At 34.0% G+C, this 22,875-nt stretch overlaps 1 protein-coding gene across 1 annotated transcript in view; it reads left to right on the top strand.

Annotated features, from left to right (window-relative positions):
- The first annotated feature begins 4,795 nt into the window (after window positions 1-4,795).
- Window positions 4,796-22,875, top strand: part of LOC125668227 (DNA-dependent protein kinase catalytic subunit-like) — a 114,076-nt gene continuing 95,996 nt past the window's right edge. The window contains exons 1-15 of the mRNA XM_056161798.1: window positions 4,796-4,971; window positions 7,721-7,797; window positions 7,957-8,049; window positions 8,161-8,235; window positions 8,603-8,714; window positions 14,363-14,475; window positions 14,630-14,723; window positions 16,168-16,319; window positions 16,932-17,024; window positions 17,191-17,250; window positions 18,809-18,904; window positions 19,008-19,090; window positions 21,748-21,835; window positions 21,989-22,157; window positions 22,329-22,483. Of these exons, the coding sequence (XP_056017773.1) occupies window positions 4,824-4,971; window positions 7,721-7,797; window positions 7,957-8,049; window positions 8,161-8,235; window positions 8,603-8,714; window positions 14,363-14,475; window positions 14,630-14,723; window positions 16,168-16,319; window positions 16,932-17,024; window positions 17,191-17,250; window positions 18,809-18,904; window positions 19,008-19,090; window positions 21,748-21,835; window positions 21,989-22,157; window positions 22,329-22,483 (1,608 nt within the window). The 5' untranslated portion in view covers window positions 4,796-4,823. The remainder of the gene's footprint in view (window positions 4,972-7,720; window positions 7,798-7,956; window positions 8,050-8,160; window positions 8,236-8,602; window positions 8,715-14,362; window positions 14,476-14,629; window positions 14,724-16,167; window positions 16,320-16,931; window positions 17,025-17,190; window positions 17,251-18,808; window positions 18,905-19,007; window positions 19,091-21,747; window positions 21,836-21,988; window positions 22,158-22,328; window positions 22,484-22,875) is intronic.

Here is a 22,875-nt window from a genome sequence, read left to right as displayed (position 1 = left end):
AACAGACAAATGAATGTAGCATGACGTACCTATCAAGTATTGCATATCATGTATATTTAACCCTGACCAATTGTTGGGCCATTCTTTACATTCTGGATTCGACTACGGATTACTCCGTTTACCCGATCAAGATACAGAACTCCAACGGGGTGATTGATTATCCTAAGCACTTGATCCCACTTCCGGTGTGTCTAAGGGACAATGTGGAGTGCCTGTGCATTTTACACAAAATCGATTGTTCCTTCCTAAACCAGGGTGTCCATCAGTTTCAATTTTAAGTTTATACGCAGAAATCTACGAAAGCCGGCTAGGCTCATTTTGAAAGAGTAACCAATATCTTAACTCGTTGTTATCTCGTTCTAACGAGTTAATCATCTCGTTATATACCGATTAGTATCTCGTTATATATAACGAGTTAGTATATCGTTATAATGAAATAACTACCTCGTTATAACGAATTAGTATCTCGTTATGACGAGTTAATTATCTCGTTACAACGAGCTAGTATCTATGGAAATGTTATGGGCCTGTTTTTTCCAAAATCAATCATGACGATTATGAATTATCAAAATCCGCGAAATTGAATTTATAAGCTCTCTGGCTTACACACGATTATTTTATGATGAATAGGTGACGACATATTTTCTTCTATTCAACAAAAACGCTTATTTTCCATTGTCGTGAATAAATTTAGATTTTATTGTTTTGATATACCACATATGGTTTGACAGCATTTTCGAGCTAACTCGATATTTGAGTAACAAATTAGCCAGCCTAAATGCAGATGATTTTATTGAGAATATATTTATACTACTAATGCAAGCACGTAGAACTAGAGAGCTCCCCCTTTTTAGCTCACCTGAGCTGAAAGCTCGAGTGAGTTTTTCCGATCGCTTTTTGTCCGGCATCCGTCTCTCCATCTGGCTGTTAGTAAACTTTTCACATTTTCAATTCCTGAACTGCTAGTCCAATTTCAACCAAACTTGGCACAAAGCATCCTTGGGTAAAACGATTTCAAGTTTGTTCAAATGAAGGGGCAGGCCCTTTAAAGGGGGGAATAATCACGAAAATACAAAGTTGAATGGGGTCATTTAAAAATCTCTCAAGAACCAGTTGGCCAGAAAATTTAAATTTACATGAAAGCTTTCTGACACACATGTAGTGCAGATTCAAGTTTATTGAAATTATGGCCCCCGGAGGTAGGGTGGGGTCACAATAGGGAATCAAAGTTTTACATGCGAATATATATAAGGATAATCTTTAAAAACGTTCTTTTTAAGAATCACTGCGTCAGAAAAGTTGAAAACTTGAAAGTTCCCTGATACAGAGTAGATTCTAATTTATTCAAATCATGGTCCCCGGGGTTGGGGTGGGGGCCACAATAGGGGATCAAAGTTTACATTTAGATATATAGGAAAAACTGTGAACAATTTTCTCAAGAACCACTGGGTCAGAAAAGTGGTAATTTACATGAAAGCTTCCTTATATGGAATAGATTGAAGTTTGTTCACACTTTGGTCCCCGGGGGTTAGGATGGGGTCACGACAGGGGATAAAAGTTTTATATGCTGATATATCTAGGAAAAGTCATTAAAAATCTCTTGAACTATTTGAGCTAGGGCTTTCATATTTTGTATATACATTCTTTACAGAAAGATCTTTCATGTGATTCCATGGTGTGTAATCTTATGACATTGACCCGGAAGTCTGACCTACTTTTGATAAAATTCTTACCTATTCAATATGTCCTGAACTATTTAAGATTGATCTTTCATATCTTATACATGTATAAATTTCTTATGGCAAGACCTTTCATTTCATATCATGTCCTTTAATCTTGTGACTTTGAACTCTTAGTTTGACCTACTTTTTAGTTAACCTATTAAGTATATCCGGAACTATTTAGGTAGGGCTTTCATATTTTGTGTATAGATTCTTTGGCAAGACCTTGTGACACAATGGTGTTTGATCTTTTGACCTTGAAGTTTGACCTACTTTTGAAAAAAAACAACTGACCCACTTACATCTCCTGAACTATCTAAGGTAGGGCTTTCATATTTTGTACATATATCTTGTTATACTTTGTTGTTTGACTTAATGACCTTGAACAACGGCAGGGCTAAGGTGGATCAGGTGAGCTAATTGTGAGGTCAATTTCTCATAAGACTGTCCTCTCCCTTACTTTGAAAAACAGAGCTAAGAGCCTGTAATGCCAATCCACCAATAAACGAAACAATCATTCATGAAGATATACCAGATAGCAGACAGATACATGTATCTGTCTGACACTGAAAAATATAACTAAATGTACTTCATTTCTTTTATAAATGTAAATTCGCCAAGCTAACAGCAGCCCGAGTTTATTTCTGTTGTTAGATATCACAAAAAAATATTCAAATATTACCGGTAAGATAGATATAAACTTACAAACATCTGCAAATTGATATACGTTGATAATTGATTTATAAGATATGCATTTTTACAAACACTTACGAAGTTGACATATGTGGGGGTTTTTTTTATCTTGGAAAATTCAAGATTAAGAAAACATTTTGTTTATTTGTTTAAGTACATGTACTTGCATCGTTGCTACTATTTGTTTTCAAACTAATCTTAGACTACGGGAATAAGATATTATGGTCTTACAACGTTTCTGTGAGATGTATCATTTTGACGACATAGCTATCTTGTTATAACGAAATAGGTAATTCGTTATAACGAGATATCTAACTTGTTATAACAAGATAATTAACTCGTTATAACGAGATACTATTTCGGTATAACGAGATAGTTAATTCGTTTTAACGAGATAGCTAAATCGTAACAACGAGATTGTTAACTCGTTACAACGAAATACTGACTCGTATAACGAGACAATTAAGTTGTTATAACGAGATAACTAACTCGTTATAACGTGATACTAACTCGTTATAACGAGTTAGATTTTTTGTTTCACTTTTCAAAAATGAGCCTATCCGGCTTTCGTAGTAAAGAACAGTTTTAAACAAACTTTAAATATTACACTGTTGAGAAACAAAATCTCTAGGTATCCAACTTTCCATTTGAGACTTTGCCTCCCGTGGTTAACTATAAAGCGTGATTAAGTTTTTAAACGGTACTTTTTAATGGTATGTTGAGAGTGATTAAAGTAGATTTACAAGTACGTGTGCACACCCCCATGCGCAAAAAAACCCACATGCAATTAGATTAAAGGAGAGTTTATTTGTTGCATCCAATTTACAACCATTTGCGAGAAACGGAAGCAATTGATAGTGTGTTCACCATAAATCTTTCCTAGTGTTGAATCAAACTTAGGCTGCAAATGGTAATTGGTATCCTTAGTCTACCAGTAATTAACAACAGTTTGGGGTAGGATCTAGTTTACAAACCAGTGAAGAAATCTGGAACGTACCTAAAGCCCGGTTGCCACTAGGAAAGTTTTCCCTGTCACAGAAAACGTTGTCGAAGTTTTTGAAGGATATTTGGTAGCGCGAGCAATCAAAGAACACTTTGACAGATCTTATTGAGCAATGCCCTGGGGTCCAGGGGACTAAACTGATGAATTCCGATGATATTAATGTGTAATTATAAAAAGTCACCATTTCTGAGCCTTGCCTCTAAAATAGCGCATGTCACACTGTGCAGCGCACATTATGTCATTTTTGCACGTCCAACAAGTTTTGTCACACTGTGCAGCGCTCATTTTATAAATAGCTCCAAATTAAATCTTGCGAACAATAATTCCACCATATTGATGCGCCCATCAGTTGAATTGATGAGAGCAATGGTTGAATTGACACGCGAATCAAATTTATTGCTTTCATCAATCAAATTAATGCGCACATCAATTATTGCACGCAATAATTCAACCGATACGCGCATCAAATTCAATTCAATATTGACGAAACCAATAATTGATTTGATGCACGTATTCAATTCAAGCCATTGCTCCCATCAATTCAACTGATATCAATTCAATTATTGCGCACAATAAAATTGCTGATGTCTTCAAATAGTTCAATCTAATTAAAATTAGATGTTAGATCCGGCTCACATACTCGCTACACAAACGAGTATGTGAGCGGATCTAACATCTAATTTTAATTAGATTGCAAATAGTTAAAAGCTATCTTCAATTATCTGAGTTTATGTTAATTTGACGTTCTCCTCGCACCTATATAAACATATACACTGTAATCAAAAGGACAGATAAAGATAACAATGGATGTCAATTGAAATAATATTCGATAATCATAACAGCCAGGAGCATGCGGACACAGTTTAATTTAATGAATAACCGAAGAAAATGTGTATGTTGCCCTCTTTTTTTTTTAAAGGGGCATGGACACGATTTGAGTTGAAGATTTTCAAATTTTATTTTTCCATTCAGATAATAGGCCTATCAATATCCAAGAAATTTTCAAACTGTTCATATATATATATATATATATATATATATATATATATATATATATATATATATAGAATAGAATATGATTTATTTTCAAATTAGGGCCCTCTCAGGCATACAGCACACATGATTATTAACATTTCAATGTGCAATGACGATAAAAAGTATATATATAATATAAGTTTTAGTTTTAAAAAATCCCTAAAAAGAAACGACACCGTAGATCTAAATAAATGAATTTTATCTAAACTCAAGAACCAGAAATTGAATATCATATGTTTTACGATAATATATTCATCATATGTACATTTTATATCTAACAAGGCTGGATCCACACCTTTGCCGACATATTAATCCAATGTAGATTGCCAGTCTGTAAAGTCATGCAAGTCGGGCTCGGTGTGTCAGTATTCATGATGGCGGCAAGTTTGTTGGAGGATAATTTGCGGTCTCTTAACGATTGTTTGACAGAATCTGAGAATACAACAAAAGAGCAAGCAGATAGCATTGTTACAGATATTAGTCAAATATGTATCAACGAATCGACAGACAAGGATATAGGTAATGACAAGGACAGTTATATGAAAAGTTTAGACAATCTACACAAGTGACAGGCCGGTACAGGTTCATGTTGGACACGAATTTCTGTGAAAACGAGTAGGTAATTTATATTTGGTCATTCCTGTCCCCCTCGTTTCTGTCCAAGCCTGTATAAAGTATGTGGAATATGTTTACCGCATCAGTCGCGAAGCGATATTATCTCGGCTAATAGATCCACTCGACACCATTCAATTCCACACTAAATTGATGATAATCATCATTTCAGATAATAAACTTATAAAATGAGGTGATGCATGTGCTAAAGTCATTGTTTATAAAGATGTATTATTTGAAATGACGACAATTTTCATAGATTTAGTGTGGAATTGAATGGTGTCAGTTGGATTAATTGCAGAAAAATCATTCATGGATTGATTTAGGTAAGTATTCATACAATTCACATCAAATGTAACCTGAAATGATATCAAACTGAAGCATGACTGATGTTGTAAACGAGGGGGATAGGAGCAATCTAATTAAAATCAGATCTTTTCTAACTAGCTGTTAGTTGGAGAAGAATCTGACAGCATTACATTTGAGGTCATGTTATTGACCCTAGTTTCATGAATTATTGACATGTGTATGATAAATATCAGGTATGTTACGATATAACAGCAAAGTTTTCATTTTAGTGAAAGCCGTCATTTGATTGGTCAAATGTGAAAGGTGAAATAATATGATCCAAATGCAATGCTGTTACAGTGGAACCCCGTTATTACGTTCCCCCTTTATTACGTTAGTCCGCATATTACGTTGGAATTTCAAAGCACAAAACCATTTCTTAATAAACCTATATAAAATAGACCTCGTTATTACGTTGTCCTAAAATGCCGGGACTCGGTATTACGTTGTAAATATTCCGACAAAAACGTAATAAACCCCTAATTATTCAATAGTGATTCTCAAAATAATAAGCCATTCACATCTTGACTGCCTGAGGCAGTCACCACGTAAATTTCCTGGTCTGTTTGGGGATTAGAGACGCTTGACTGATCACGCTTCGATAGATCTAGCGACATCAATACAGGTGAATACCCCGTATAGAAGCCAGTGATAAACAATTAAATAATGTTTATTTAGAAATTGTACTCTATGAAATTTACTTCATTTTTCATATTTTGATAATCAAAGAAATAATTTCTCAACCACCTGTTCAGCATAGTGTGATTACCTTTGCTATTAAAACTCTATTCACGGACAGCTTTGGTACCAAACAAGAAAGACATTTATCGTAGCAATGTTACAACCGCTTGGGTAACTACTTGGACATAGGTGACTAAAGGTGTTCAATTAAAAAAATTGTTCGTTGTTTGGACATGCAGCTTGGGTGTTCGTAAATCTCGTCCATACACACACCAATCTATTGGCCGATTTGTGCACGGCATTTACCTCAGTGAATATTTTAGAATCCCTTGATGCGCACGTGATTTGGGTATCGTGTGCGTTTTGTGTCTATAGTTTTGTTGTTTTTGGGGTGGGATTTTTTTTATTGTGTTGTGTATTTTGAATTAGAGAACTTAATAAAAACGATGTTTTGTTATTTTTTAATACGAATGTTGAATACGAACCGGAACGAGTTATTGAGAGAAATTTACATGAACGCATTGTTTTAAAGTTGAACAAAATGACGGTCCAAACGAATGCAGAAAAAGCAACGTTTATCAAAACATCCTTATGTATCCTACACCGAAATAAAGAAAAGGGATAAGAACATGAAGAATTACGGACATTAAAGATAAGATGTAAATAAAACAAAGTATCATAGTCTTTTAAACAAAGAAACAGTAAAGATATATTCACACACCCCTTCACGGAGTACCAACGGACGATATACAATTTCCAAATGATATTTTTAACGGATTTAACTGGGAACGTTTATTACGTTGCCCCCGGTACTACGTTATTTTATCGTGACAAAATGGAAAACGTAATAACGGGGTTCCACTGTACATCCTTCTCCTGTTTAGTAGTTAGATAATTTAATTAGATTGGGGACAGGAGAGACTGAATATAAATGACCCCCTCGTTTCCACAGAAATTAGTTTGACAGAATATTCTCTACAGTGAGCAGATCCAGCACAATCTTGATATTTAGCTATATTGATTTATAAAGCTATTTGAAATAGATTGATTTAACTAGTTTATGTTAAATTAGATTGAACTTTTGAAATGCAATGGGATAGCCAAAAAGTCGCATAATAATATTTGAACATGTTTATACTTTGAACTAACCACCACACTGTTCTATTAAGAGTTCATAATAATACTACATCATTTTAAGAATTTTCATAAAAAGAGAATTTCTTTTATGATGTTAACTGTCCACTATCCTGTGTACATTGAAGCATAGATCACAGGAATATGAAACTTTGATATCTGTTATCTAGGGCACCATGTTGTGTTCCACGACTACTTTAGACTTGGAAACTTTCTCAAGACATTTTCTTAGGACTTATGTCAATTTAAGTAGGATATTTTTTTTGATAAATGTTTGCTTTAGAATATTTTTTGACAATCATTTTCACTAGAAACTTTTGTGAGAACTAGATATTTTCCAAGTTTGTAATTTTGTGAAATGATGAAAAAACAAAATTGTCGTAAATATAACTAGATCTATAGTCCATGTATTTTACTTTTGGGGTTATATATATATAAATATTTTTTTTACATAGATTACAGTTAAAACTGTATATTTTTTTTCTCTCCACAGATTTATGTTGTTCTATTTTGTTCGACAAAAGAAAAGGATTGGTGTCTTTTTTATCTGAAACTGTGACAAAGGAAGAGGTAAGCTCAAAATGATTGATGGACTTTTCAGATGTGAATGAATGATATAGAGTATAAGATTATACAGTGAATTAGAATTTGGAACAAGTCATGTAATTGTGTTTCAATTGTTGTATTGATCCAGCATGCTCTAAATGCTAACATTGCACATTTTAACAGTTTCAGACATGCAAACAGAAAATTTTGGAATTTCTATCAGAATTTATCCAGAAGATTGAAAAGAAAATTATTCCATATGTTTTTGATATCAAGGTATGTTTTGAAAGGTTTTGATTTTTAAAATATATTTTTGTATTGAATATCAACAAACTATTATTTCTTTTTTTGAAATGATACATAAAACAACATGAAACTGTATTTCAGGATGTGTGCATGTCTCTCTTCTTTCGTGAGAGGTTGGCTAAAATTAAGAATTTGTCTATGCCAGTTTTAGCAAAAGTAAGTAATGCTGAGATTGCTCATCAAACAATATTACAATAATAGATTATTTTTCATCAAAGAAAATTTGGTGTGCATATACTCAAATGGCAAATCACCAATTCCACAGCAATTTGCAAGAACATAAATTCATGATCTTTATACCTTGAAGACCTACACATCTAGGAATTAAATTAAGAGAGAAATAAATGAAAGTTACGTGTAGACTTTTGATTTTGTGAGTAAGGCTTCTTGGGAATTAATGCTAATCTTAATTACTCTCATATACAAAGCAATCTACAGTATATTGCTTGTGTTATGAATTTTTTTTATGATGTGTGATTTGTTAATTTTTGGAAATATCAAACATTTTACTTTATGGATCTAGGTTTTAGAATTGTCAGCAGGATCTGCAAGTGCTCAGGAACTAGGTATTGATAAAATCATCAACAAATTCTTCATGGAACTAACAAAGAGTGTATCCAAATTGCCAGCATCAGGTAATTCCTAAGTGATTCTGTGTGTTAGAATACTACAATCAGTATCATGGAAATAATGCTTGGTAGTAATCATGAGGAGGAAACCTATCATGTGAATATTTCCCAGCAGATCAGTTGCCTTGTGCAAAATACATTTTTTAATGAAGTACATGTATATACTTTCTTACTATTGCCCTAGGTGGAGCATAGGTTATTGTGATGCTCCTCCATTGAACTTAGCTCAGGGTTATTATCTTTCTATTTCTTTCCACACAGCGTAGTGAAGGCTTCTGGTGAAAAATCGCAAAATGTACCTCGGTGCACTTCACACTATATGATGTCACAATGTAAAAGTATGTCATGACGTACAGATCTATAGTTGTATCATGGGGAAAATGTCTTAACATTTTGTTGTTATTTACTACCGTTATTAAGTGTTCAAGCTGTATATGTGCAAATCTGCTTGTCAAATGATTTTTTTTCTTTGATAATATAAAAGTCTTCTATTTTTATATGTAGTATACATGATTATTGTTTGCGAAAAATACCCTCGAATTGATGATTTTTTACTTTGGTCTAATATTAATGATGCTAGGGATATTTACTAATTGAAAATCAAATTTCAAGTAAATCTAGCTATGCTTTACCTCTCTAACTCTTCTACATTTCAATGATATGAAATCTTTCACCTGTGCCAAAGCGATTTATTTCAGGACCTTTAGATTGTATAATTATTGGGTCACATGACTTACAATCATGTGACATTAAAAAGGGGGATCCTCTCAGATATATTAAATATCCCTAATTTCGTTTAACTAATGAACATCATCGTAGCAAAATACAGGGTATCAGACCCCAGTTAGAACAGTGTGAAATTAAAAAGTCATGGTAAGAATGTGCCCTGTGTAAAAATTATCTGAAGGGATTTTACAAAAATTGATAATACTTTTTAAAAAGCCGACCTATTTGTTACCAAATCTCAACAAAATACATTGTAATGGATATATTTGTACACTGCAAATCTTAAGGGTATAAAAGCTAAGTATCAAAATATTTAAAAAGGAAAGGAATAATTCAAATTTTGAAAAAATTAAATTATGTACAAAATGATATTTTAGAATAAAAAAAATTCCACCTAGGATTTTGGATATTTTGTACTTTTTAGAAAATTTCATTAAGAAAAAATTTGCACATTCCACATATGACATCATCATATTTGACCTTTAACCTTAAGATATGACCTTGACCTTCATTATACTATACGTCAAAAGACTACTTATACATGTGTCAAAATATCAGGCCTCTGCTAACTACACAACAAAAGTTATGCAGTTAAATATCACAAAGATGAAATAAATGCATGGAAGATTTAGACTCCAATATATTGGATGTCTCCCATATTTTTCAGAATATGCCAAATACATGTCATGGATTATATTGGTTTGTTTAGAACATCATTGAATATTAGTATTATCAAGATTTTATTTATTAGATTTAAGAATTACTGATTTCACAGGTGTTTGGTACTACCTTAAATTCTGTAAGGGCATCAAACACTCTTGAAATTCATAAAATGTGGCTATTCACCTCCAGAAAATTGTTGTAGATCAGTTTATTATCACAAATTTGATTAATGAAATTGAACTGCATTATATGGGGCTCAGTCAACGAGGGCAATTTAGATGAAGAGGTGTTCAGGCTTTCAAGTGACATTTTGCAAAAAAAAATTTTATTATTCAAAAAATTGGAATATACTGTCTGCTCCATATCTTGAGAACCCTTTGCTTGACAGACATTAAACTTGGTACACTGGTACATCTTCAGGAGAAGATGACACCTATTGATTTTGAGGTCGCGTGGTCAAAGGTCAAGGGTTAAACTGTACATAGGAATATACTGTCCGCTCAATATCTTGAGAACCCTTTGCTTGACAGACATCAAACTTGGTACACTGGTACATCTTCAGGAGAAGATGACTACTAATTATTTTAAGGTCACATGGTCAAAAGTCAAGGGTCAAATTGGACATAGGAATATACTGTCCGTTCAATATCTTGAGAACCCTTTGCTTGACAGACATCAAACTTGTACACTGGTACATCTTCAGGAGTTGATGACTCCTATTGATTTTTAGGTCACATGGTCAATCCACTCTTGACATAGGAAGATATTGTCTGCTCAATATTTTGAATTGATGATACTACTCTCAATTAAATGATGTGTGTGTGTATAACCCTTTTCAATTTTGCACCATGGGGGGCAATGTGTTTTACAAACATCTCTTGTTCACATCTTTGGTTGTGTTTATTTTTGGTATCATCAAACAAATACATTTCATTTACAATGCTTGGGTGGAAATTTCCGTTCTATAAATAGCGCTAAAATTAGAACGGCCGTTAACGGGGAAGACACATTCCAGAGAAAAGTAGTCCCAAGTGCTAACTACAGATGAACTCAGAATATTTTTTTTTTTTGACACAGAAATCAAACAAAATTTTCATCCAATCAGCATCGTTGTTAAGTCATCACTTTAAAAGTTATTAAAGAGGTTTGCACCTGACATTTGGAGTAATGTGAATTTTTTGGGAAGTGTATTTTTGATTTCTACATTGAAGGAGAATTAGGAAATTAAAAAGAAAAACTGGGGTCGCAACGCTTGTTATTGAGCTATAGTGTTCTAAACATGACCTCTTTGCACTTAAAATTTATTCAATTAAACTTGATTTTTCTGTTAGTGTCAACACAACATAAACAACACAAATCAATCATTATATAAAATAGATACATAATCATGTCCTCTAACAATACAGATGAAAAAAGCAATTAATACTAGTAAAGGAAATAAATAATGACCTTTTTGCACTTGAGATACGAAAAACTTCATGATATCAAAATTGAGAGTTTAAAAGGACATATTAGGAGTAATGTCAATTTCTAAAATTTTACATAATTTTCAAGGTCTCATCTTTCAATTTAAGATGCAACATTAAAAAGTGGGGGTTGGAGATCAAATTTTTGAATTATTGGCGAAAATACTGAATTTTTATACAAAATTTTCGAATAAATGAATTAAAACTTTTTAAAGAATCGGTGTACTGTTTGGAAAAATAAATCAACCAAGTTAATAAATTACAACATTTGAACTAGTTCCAAGTCTCAACTACCTGTATCATAAATTATAAAACTGAAATACACGTATAGAGGTATTAAAATAAACGATACATTGGATGAAACAGAAACTGTAATATCATGCATAATTAGAACTTTTTGATTAGTGAATCCTTCCGCCACAAAATATAGTCCCTGTCAAACCCTTTCAAAATTTGAATTGACACAAAAAATTCAACTGGATAGGGTTCAGCAATAGATGTGTAATATGTTTGCACCAATGGGATCAGTATTGAACCAGTGAATACTTAGTTGTCGCATCCCGCGCAGTTGTACTCAAAAGCTCAGGAGCCAACTTCCTTAAATGATTTGAAAATCATGGTGGTTTATTTTTATACACCAGTCCAGATTACCAGAATTATATTGCGTTGTCATTCAGTAAAATACACAAGCTGTTTGTAATCTTAAATACTTGTTATTTAATTATTTTCATTGCCATGTTTTCCATGAATTCAAAGGAGCATGTAATAATTTGTATCAATTTGAAACACCTGTTTATATAAACAAAGCTAGCTGTTTGATCACTCAAAACAAAAATGGCTTCGGTTTTGATTTACCTGTGTGTAACAAAGATTACCACAGGTACTGATTACCTGATAAAGCGTATTTTATTTGTATCGTCAGTATGTAACTGATTTTTATAACTTCACTTATTATATATCATTTCAAAACTGCATTACAAAAATTCTCTCAAATTTAACATCAATTCTAAAATCACTACAACCCATATTGTGTTTTTTTTTGCTCTTCGTTCATATTATTCCCGTTTACCTTTTTTTGGAAGTGGGGTATGCTTTGGATATTGGGATGTCAGATGCCGGAATATTTGCAGAATGTATTTGATCAACAATTTCAATTGGTAGTAGCAGACGAACAAGCATCTTTGTTATTATACCCCCCGAAGGAAGTTCAGGGGGGGTATATAGGAATCACTGTCTGTCTGCAGATTCGTGTCCGGGCCATAACTTCTTTGTTCTTTGACATAGGCATACCATATTTGGCACACAGGTGGATCACCATGAGACGATGTGTCAAGTACATTCATGACCTCTATATGACCTTGACCCTTGACCTCAAGGTCAAAATTAAAGTTTTTTTTACAATGGATTCGTGTCCGGGCTATAACTTCTTTGTTCTTTGACATAGGCATACCATATTTGGCACACAGGTGGATCACCATGAGACAATGTGTCATGTACCTTCATGACCTCCATATGACCTTGACCCTTGACCTCAGGTCAAAATTAAAGGTTTGTTTACAATGGATTCGTGTCCGGGCCATAACTTCTTTGTTCTTTGACAAAGACATACCATATTTGACACATCAGTGTATCACCTTGAGACGATGTGTCGGGTACCTTCATGACCTCCATATGACCTTGACCTTAAGGTCAAAATTAAAGGTTTTTACAATGGATTCGTGTCAGGACCATGACTTCTTTGTTCTTTGACATAGGCATACCATATTTGACACATGAGTGTATCACCATGAGACGATGTGTCGGGTACCTTCATGACCTCTATATGACCTTGAACTTTGACTTCAAGGTCAAAATTGTTTATAGGGTTTTGACATAGTCATACCATAAGACATGGGTGTATCACCATGAGACTATGTGTCTTGTACATTCATGACCTCTCTATGACCTTGACCTTTGATCTCAAGGTCAAAATTATAGGTTTATACCATGGATTTGTGTTTGGACTATATCTTCCATTTTCTTCTACAAAGGCATACCATATTTTTACACTCAGGAAAGAGGTAATTTATACCTATTAACAACAACCTTTGGGAGATTGGGGTAAGCGGGGGGATTCTTAGTGAGCATTGCTCACTGTATCTCTTGTTTGTACATTGCCGCAGATTGGAAGGAAATTTGATGGAGGAGGTTTGAATTTATTTTTTATATACTTTAGTCAATAAAGCATGATTTCAAATGAGTTACCAAGTCTACTGAATACTCTGTTAAAACCCTATAGATATTGTTTAGTTAGTAAATACATTTCACTGGCGCATGATGGGCTACCTTATTAAATGAGAAATATTTTGATGCAGAGTCATCATTCTTGCTACATGATACATTAACATACAATGGGAGGTAACCCCCATTTTTACAATTCATCAAACGGTGATTATGTCAAAAAGAGAAAAACGTGAAAATTACAACCTGTGACATTAATCCCCTAAACAGTAATGTTTATACAATGAATCACCTTACAATACTCAATTAAATTTCAGTGTTTTGTGCCACCTTTTGATAAAATTTTAATTTGTAAAGATGATTTAAAGAGTGTACAGATATTATTTACAACAGGTCTTACAGTTCCATCAATGATGTAAGATTTTCTTGAATTGAAATAAGAATAAATGAAATTTCAACGTATTCAAAAATTCATGTGTATATTTGCATGTTGTTGACAGTGGTGTAAGATCTGTTGAATCTTCAAAGAATGAAAAACTTGAGTAAAGGATTTTTTTCTTTTATCATTTACTTTAATAGTGAAGGAGAGTATATATGTGATTTTGGGGCTTCTTGCCGAGATTTACCCAGAGCATATGACTCAGTATGCCAATAAACTGATGGACATATATCTCAGAGCCCTGAAAGCTGAGGTAAGTCATTGTATTATATATGTTGATTTTAGTGTTATAGTGCTGTATGTATAAATCAACATTGCAACTTATAAAATGTATGAAACTAAATGATCTGAAAGTTAGGAGCTGGTCAAACCTGGTTACATTATCAACATTGCAATACACTTTACAGATGACCAGCAAAACAAAGAAACCAGAGCTGTCTGTAATCAGTGGTTGTTTGGAGGGTCTGGCTAGCTGCCTTGTCAACTTCACAGAGGATGAGGGTAGGTAACCGTGATGGGAATGAGGGTGGGTAAGTGATAAAGGGAGATGGGTAACTGTGACAATGGATGAGGATGGGTAACTTTGTCAAGGTATGATTGTGAGTAACTGTGACAAAGATTGAAGGTGGGTAACTGTCGTTGGATGAGGATGTTTATTGACATAGAATTGTGGTGTGTAACTATGTCAGTGGGTGAGAATGGGTTATGGACATAGAATAATGATGGGTAAGTATGTCAGTGGATGAGGATGGGTGACTGTCAGTGGATGAGGATGGGTAACTGTCGGTGGATGAGGATGGGTGACTGTCAGTGGATGAGGATGGGTAACTGTCGGTGGATGAGGATGGGTAACTGTCGGTGGATGAGGATGGGTAACTGAGAAAGTAGATTAGGGTGGGTAAAAATGTCTGTGGATGAGGATGTGTAACTTATAGAAGATGAGTGTTACTATGACATGATGAGTAGGTAACTGGGAAATATTTAGCAGGATGGGAAGTGCATATGGGTAAGAAGAACTCCAAAGTGTGAAGCTAATTTAGATTTCACATTTATTGATATGAATACATGTATTATGTGAAAACTTCGTGGGATTCCTTTCATCCATTCATAAAATTTTAATTGTGGTTGTGAAGAGATTGATGTACAGGGGTATAATATATACTTGCAGCAATAGTATAGGTAGACTCCAGATATTATACCTCAGTATGAAAATTCTATGCAACATGAATTCTGATTGGTTTAGGCAGTCATGTAACAGGGATGACAAAACTTCATATCTCCTGCTCAAACATCGTAACTCCCCATCATATTTCACCCAATGGGCAGCCTCGGGCATTTTCCATGAATTTAACGTCAAGGTAGACGAAGGTTATTGTGATGTCACAATATGTCCGAGTCATTGTATTTTCATAGTTCGTATGGCACAAAATATGCGGGTCTCCGATACACAGTTAAATCACCTGGTTTTGGTTGATACAAAAACAAGCAAATAAATCCGCATTCATGGAGAATGGAAATACAACAAATGGTAATCATATCACTGTATTTCGTTGTTTGTACCATCAAATATGTTGACGGCGTGGTGTTGCCGTGAGGGTGATCTCAGCTACGTACAATATATATATGAGCAGACTCCTATTTCAAATAGATTTTTGTAGTCTTGCTTTGTTTCGGTATAATAAACAATTTATTGCATGAATGTTTGGGAGATATGAAAATTTATTCACCCAAGAAAAATCATATTCCCCTCGGGCGTTGCCCTCGGGAAATATGATTTTTCTTGGGTGAATAAATCTTCATATCTCCCTCACTATCATGCAATAAATGTATAATGTACAACGTACAACCATTACTTTATACATAAGATTAGTACTACATATAGTACTGAAAATAACAGTCCAGCAGATGAATGACAGTTTTATGAAAACTTTATTATCTCATACAGACTCCCAAAACAGTTACGAGATATTCAAATATGCTCGAATGGCCATTGATCCAGACATAAACTATACCCGCTATGATGTTCCAAAAGCAGGCCTGAAACTGTTTTCTAGACATTCTTCCCAGTTCAGATCCCAGCTATCAGATGACTACCAGGTGAGTGGAGGTGGAACAGTTTTATCAGTCATGCTCTGCAGGCATTATTTCTGAATGCTGAAGTAAGTCTTATTGTCAGATTTATGGTGTATGTTTAAGAAATAAATTTCAGTTTTGAAAATACATGAGAGTGAACAGCAGTGCTTTACATGGGTATACTTCACGAAGTGTGTTAACGCTTCATGAAGAGTACGCCGGTGTGAAGTGTCGCAGTTCACACCCTCATGTATTATTGTTTATATTTACATTCTACTTTCATTTTTGTCGGAGTTCCCAGTCATTAGAATAGATGTACTGCATGTATATTTATTAAGATTTATTTGTCACAACTGCTGTACATTCATGAGGAGAAAATGACTATCATTACAATTTGTAAAGATATCAAATGCAAAAACAGTGGAAATGTAAATATTTACATATGAAAACATATTTCCGTTATGATGTTAAGATTTCTAAATGAATAAATGTTGTGCAGATATTATAAGTTAGCATGCCTGAAAACTATTCTGAAAAATATCAAGTTGAGCAGAACAACATGCATAAACTGTAAGAGAATAAGTAATATGTGTAAAGTTAGTCAGAACGTAATCGTAAACGTGGTATATCTTACAGGGAATGTACAACAAATTGAAAAGCTGGAGTAAACACCACAACAGAGATCTACTTCATCTGGGCACGGCAGCCATGGAGGGGTTTTTAACGCAGGTATAGACTCCAAAGACAAATTCCTGCATTCATATGGAAAGAAGTTTGCTGGGACAAAATTTTTAATCAGATTTATTGGCTGATTCACACAGAATGCGTTCATTCTATAAAGTTTTGAAGTTGAAAGATAAAATATAGTGCTAATCTTTTTGCTGAAAATTTTCAGGTATCAGAAGTGTTAGTTTCCAAAGCCAAAGAAGGGAAGAGGGAAGGAGCTGTATTCAAGGTGTGTATAGTTCCTGAAACTCATGTACATGTATGTAAATGTATCTGGGTAGGTTTTAGGAAGGTTTTTCATATACACTGTACACGTATTTAAGGAATGACTTTAATTCTGGGGCAAGTTATACGAGTATAACCTGGTTTGGGTCAGTTTACGCTTTATAATCCGCGAAGCGGATTATAAAAAAGTGTAAACTGACCCAAACCAGGTTATACTCGTATAACTTGTCCCAGAATTAAAGTCATTCCTTATAATTTAATGCAAGAGACAAAGATGCTAACCTTCGTTTATCAAAATGTACATAAACTCGGAAAAATACAAGTCAACCAAGCCGCGCAATGATTTACTTAGCAACAGCGACATGAAGCGTCTAGCTGCAAAGACAAAGGTCACCATCTTAGTTCTACGGAGCCTAGCCATTTATCAAAATATTGTATCGAAAGTGAAGTTTATCATGATAGAAAATATGTGTAGACTATCCATGTAATGCGTATTTCGCTGCCCTTTAGAGATAGAGATCGACTTTGAAGTCGCTCATCTCCGACAGATTGAGAAAATACGGGAAATGGCATTGTTTAGGCCTACCCAAAATAAATCTTCAAATATCAGAAAATGCAATAATTTACGGCTTTCAACTGTGAAAACTTCTACTAAACGAAAACTTACCCTTGTATGCAATGTTGTCTCTAATAGTAAATCCGACACAAGAAAATATGTAATCAAGTAACAAATAGCGATCCACATGTCAATGTGTCTGACGTCATGTGATAAAATGTGACGTATGAATTTTTGTTTGTTTTGTTGAAAGACGGATCAAGGAATGAAACAACACACACACACACACACACACACACACACACACACACTCCTTTTCCCAGTGAGAAATGTATTTCAAAATGAACAGGGTAATGCTTACTTGACAAATCATTAATTCGAATATAATATCTTTGTTTTAATCTATTAATAGTATTATTCGACCATACATACAGAGAAAGATGTGACATACAAAAGTGATTTGCATACAAGTAGGCCTAGATGCTAATATTGACGAGAAAACAACATGTGTATCAAACTGAAGTATCTTATTGACATAATTGTGCACGTTGACTTTCTATTCCATAGAACGCTGTTCAAAAATAGTGCTGCGATGTAAATTTAGAGAGAGAGAAAAAAAATAGTTCCGACATCTGGTTGTCAAGGGGGTGTGTCCCCATACCAAACCAGGTTATACAAAAATAACTTGCGTTCCTCAATTGGAAATTGACCAATCAGAGACAAGGATACAATAAGAATTAAATTATGGAAATATATCTTGGTAGGTTTTAGGAAGGTATTTCATAGACACTGTACATGTATGTAAATATATCTGGGTAGGTTTAGGAAGGTTTTTCATATAAATGTATCTGGGTAGGTTTTACAAACTTAAGGTTTTTCATGTAAATGTATCTAGGTAGGTTTCAGGAAGGTTTTCAAATTACACTGTACATGTATGTAAATATGTCTGGGTAAGTTTAAATGTACAAACCTAAGCTTTTTCATTTACAATGTACATCTTTTGCAGTTTTTTGTGACAAAGTTTAGAGAAATTATGAACGACAGTTCAGCAAGTGCCAAAGAGATGTCTCTAGCAATCAGAGGATATGGTTTGTTGGCAGCAGTAAGTTCATCCTAGCATGTACTGTATTTAAAGCACAAGCAAAACTGTATCTGGAATTGTATCGTTATCCTGTAAGTTTGTACATTTATCTTTATATCATTAGCCCTGCAAGGAATTCCTTCAACAGACAGATGTCCAGTTTATGTTTAGTGAGATGATAACTAAAAGTGAACAACTATATCTGAGGTAATGAAAAAAAAAATCTTGAATTAAGTTCTTTATTGAATAAATACTAAATCATGGCAAGCCCCCCCCCCCCCCCCCCCCCCCCCCCCCCCCCCATTACTGTTCTTTATCATAACTTTTGAACTATACAAGACAGATACTTCATGCTTTATGAATGGAAAGGTCTATGTGACTGCTAAAGGTTAATGTCATTCATCAAGATAAAGATCAAATCTGTAACAGTTTAATGTGGCCATACTTAGAAGCATTGAATGACAGCTTATTTTCCTATTTTCCATGATTCTGTATGTTACTGTTTATTTAATAACAATGCCTGCAATCTTGAACTGATTTTCAGTGTGTACTGGTAATTGCATAATAATGAGTGACATATTAGGTATCAGTTTCATCCCAATTGTAACCCAGAAAAATTTCATCACAATCATAATTTTCTGGACTCATGGCCCCGTGAATTAAAGATTCAAGGGGTAGGGGGGGGGGGGGGACTAGGTTTTGTTTAGGGTCAGTGTGTGTGTGTGTGTGTGTGTGTGTGTGTTTTTCTGCAACTTTTACCTTGGTGATGTTAAATATTCCAATTATACTAGGTATAGACTGCATACGTTGTGAACTACAAAAATGTGAAAGTATTTGGAATGATAAAGGTTAAGGTTATTTTATCAATTTTAAGGTCAAATTTGCCAACTTTGAATGTGTTATTCTAGGGGGCATAGTGTTTTAATATAAATATGTCTCTTTTTTTTGCTGTGATGTTGAACTGATTTTCGGTTTGTTCCTTTTCTGCAGAGTTAATGACCATAGACTGCTAGTATAAAATTTCTTAGAACATTGTTATCCAGATTTTTTAGTGTGTAGTTGTGTATTGATCAATCCAAAGTTTGAGTTTTGTTTCAGAAATAAGAATCATTATCAGCATAGTTGTGGTCCTTGGTCTTTGAAAATTTCATGCAATCTGTTTTTTCAAACTTGTTCAATATACTTGTAGATATTTGGCTTTTACTTTATTTTAGTGTATAATTCTGAGAAATTTGAGATAAAACTTGAGTCATACTATGACCTCTTTTAAAGAGGAGGCATATTGACTTATTACTAGATGTCCTGTTAATTTTCAAGCAAATGGTCACAGGGCTCACAGCAGTTGTCTTATTGTTAATTCAAGATTTTATTAAATTGTCATCAAACAAATTAATTATCAGTAGTAAACAATCCTTTTTTGTCATTAGGTCAAAGATCTTCTTGTTTTCAAGATATGAATTTCAATTTGGTAGACGGGGGCATATATGTATATCTTAAGGAAGCCTGTCTTGTTCTGTATGACATGGTAATTGACTGGTTTTACTTGTACATGTAATTAAAGCTGTATGACCCGATGTTCCTGTATTATTTTTGTACATAATTACTTTAAAGCATATTAATTACTTTATAAAGTTATTAACTTTCCCTTAATTACATACTTGAAAACATCTGCATGTAAAAGAAAACTGAGAATATTATTTAGAAAGTAAATATAGTGTGGTACATATATAAATCATCCCATAAATAATCCCAGTGTTAGACGTCTATAAATAGACCCACGCGCGTCAGGGGAATCCCAACATGATGTATTAACTCATACACAACTGTCTAGTTTAAAGACTGAAAGAGCGTAAAACAACGAATTACTAAGAGGTATTTGATATTTTTATTTCTATTAAACTTATGGCACGGTACTGTTGTAACAAAATACACAGCTTTACACAGATAAGACCACCGATGATCTGAAAGTTTGAACTGGTCACGTGATTGTCACTTGAAATGGCAGAGTGATGTGGTTATTTGTAAACATTGTTTTAAAATCAAATAATTTTGGTTAAAACAGGTGAAATAATGTATGATATGTCATACAGCCTCATAACTACATACTTGTGATGATTTAATAGCGTTTTTACGAGATGGAAAAAAATATTGTAATTCGGACCATACAGCTTTAACTAACGATAGGAACATTCACGTCATTCAGACACACTAATGGTGGGAACATTCACATCATTCAGACACTAAGGGAGGGAACATTCACATCATTCAGACACACTAATGGTGGGAACATTCACATCATCCAGACACACTAATGGAGGGAACATTCACATCATTCATACAGACAGACACACTAATGGTGGGAACATTCACATCATTCAGACACATCTTCTGTGTTATGATTCAGCCTGTTGATTATCTGAGAAAATAAAAAAAATAAATGATTTGTATCATTCCACATAGCTAGAGGGTGCATATTTCAGTGTGAGTGTCTGTTCGTCTGTCTGACTGTAGTCAACTGTAGATAGATTTCATACTTGATGAATGAAAAGTCGAGGTCAAAGTTACGTGTATGTGCCTGATTGTGTCATTCATTGAGGTTAACGTCAATGGAATTAATTGAATATGGCCACATTTAGGGGCATTATGTTCCTCAAACTCCTTGTGTTTTTTTGTATGTCTATAACTACATTCATTTTCGAGTCTATGCTAGCTTTAGAACTGAGCTTTTTTTGTATGTCTATAACTACATTCATTTTCGAGTCTATGCTAGCTTTAGAACTGAGCTTTTTTTGTATGTCTATAACTACATTCATTTTCGAGTCTATGCTAGCTTTAGAACTGAGCTTTTTTTTGTATTTTGATAGCTCTGACAAGGCGGATGTTGAGGACAAACTGTATAGTTTACCCAGCTACTTAGAAGCATTGGCCAAAATCATTAGACAGCTGGACCATGTAAGAATGTGATATTTTACAATATGATATTCATATACAATATATTTATATATTGTAATTGTGCATGTATATTAACAGTGTATGCTTGTGCTGTAGTTTGATGCATCATCATGAATATTTTGTGATAAAAAATAATCCTGGTATTTTGCTAAGGTACCAGAAACATATGCCACATCCATTGAACGTTTGATGATCATTCTGGCTGAAAACTTTCCCACAATCCATCAGAAGCAACATTTCCTCTCTGTGAAGTCCCTACTTTGGTTGCTGATAACACTTATGTCAAAGGGAGAAGTGTTTTCTCAAGTTTTGTCTGGCTTTGGTAAAAACTAAATTTTTGTCATACAGGTTTATTATTTTGTTAATAATGAAAGTTACGAAGTTGATTTCTACTTTGATATAGTTAAAGTAAACTTCTAAAGTTTTTATCTGTGAAATAAAGTGCAACCAGTTATTGAGATTAAAATTCAGATGTTAAATCATATTTTCACAGTGTTCCAAATGCTGCTGCGGACCTGCTCTCATCCTCCAGTGATCGAAACGGAGGATGTAACAGAAAATGTTGCTTCTGAGCAGGCGGGCAGGAAGGTCACATATATGGACTTCATAGAGATGTGGGACACACTTTTTAACAGTCCTAGGATCAAGGTTAGGAAACCAGATTATCAGCTTGTGAATTAGTTTATACTAAACATCAGTCTCTGAATTGTTTTAAAAGAACATCACATGATTTTACAATTTAGCCTTCAGCACTAGTATAGTCTAAGTTCTTTTAAAGATTTAGAATGAAGCAATACTGTAGTCTGAAGTCTTGCGATGTTGCTTGTAGCCCTATTAAACATAGTGTAAATTCTTCTGATTTAGCATGAAGCAACCGCTTTCCATTGTCTGAGATCTTTTGATTTAGCATGAAGCACTAGCGTAGTCTGAAGTCTTATATTCTTTGTGCAGAATGACCACAGCTGCTATATTATATACTTCGCTAAAAGTCATCACCTCTGCTTGCTGATAGGCAGATTTTCTTACTTATTTGGTCTTAT

Source organism: Ostrea edulis, chromosome 4 (assembly GCF_947568905.1).
Source record: "Ostrea edulis chromosome 4, xbOstEdul1.1, whole genome shotgun sequence".
In the NCBI taxonomy this organism is placed as follows: domain Eukaryota; kingdom Metazoa; phylum Mollusca; class Bivalvia; order Ostreida; family Ostreidae; genus Ostrea; species Ostrea edulis.
This window is presented reverse-complemented; position numbering and strand designations above follow the sequence as displayed.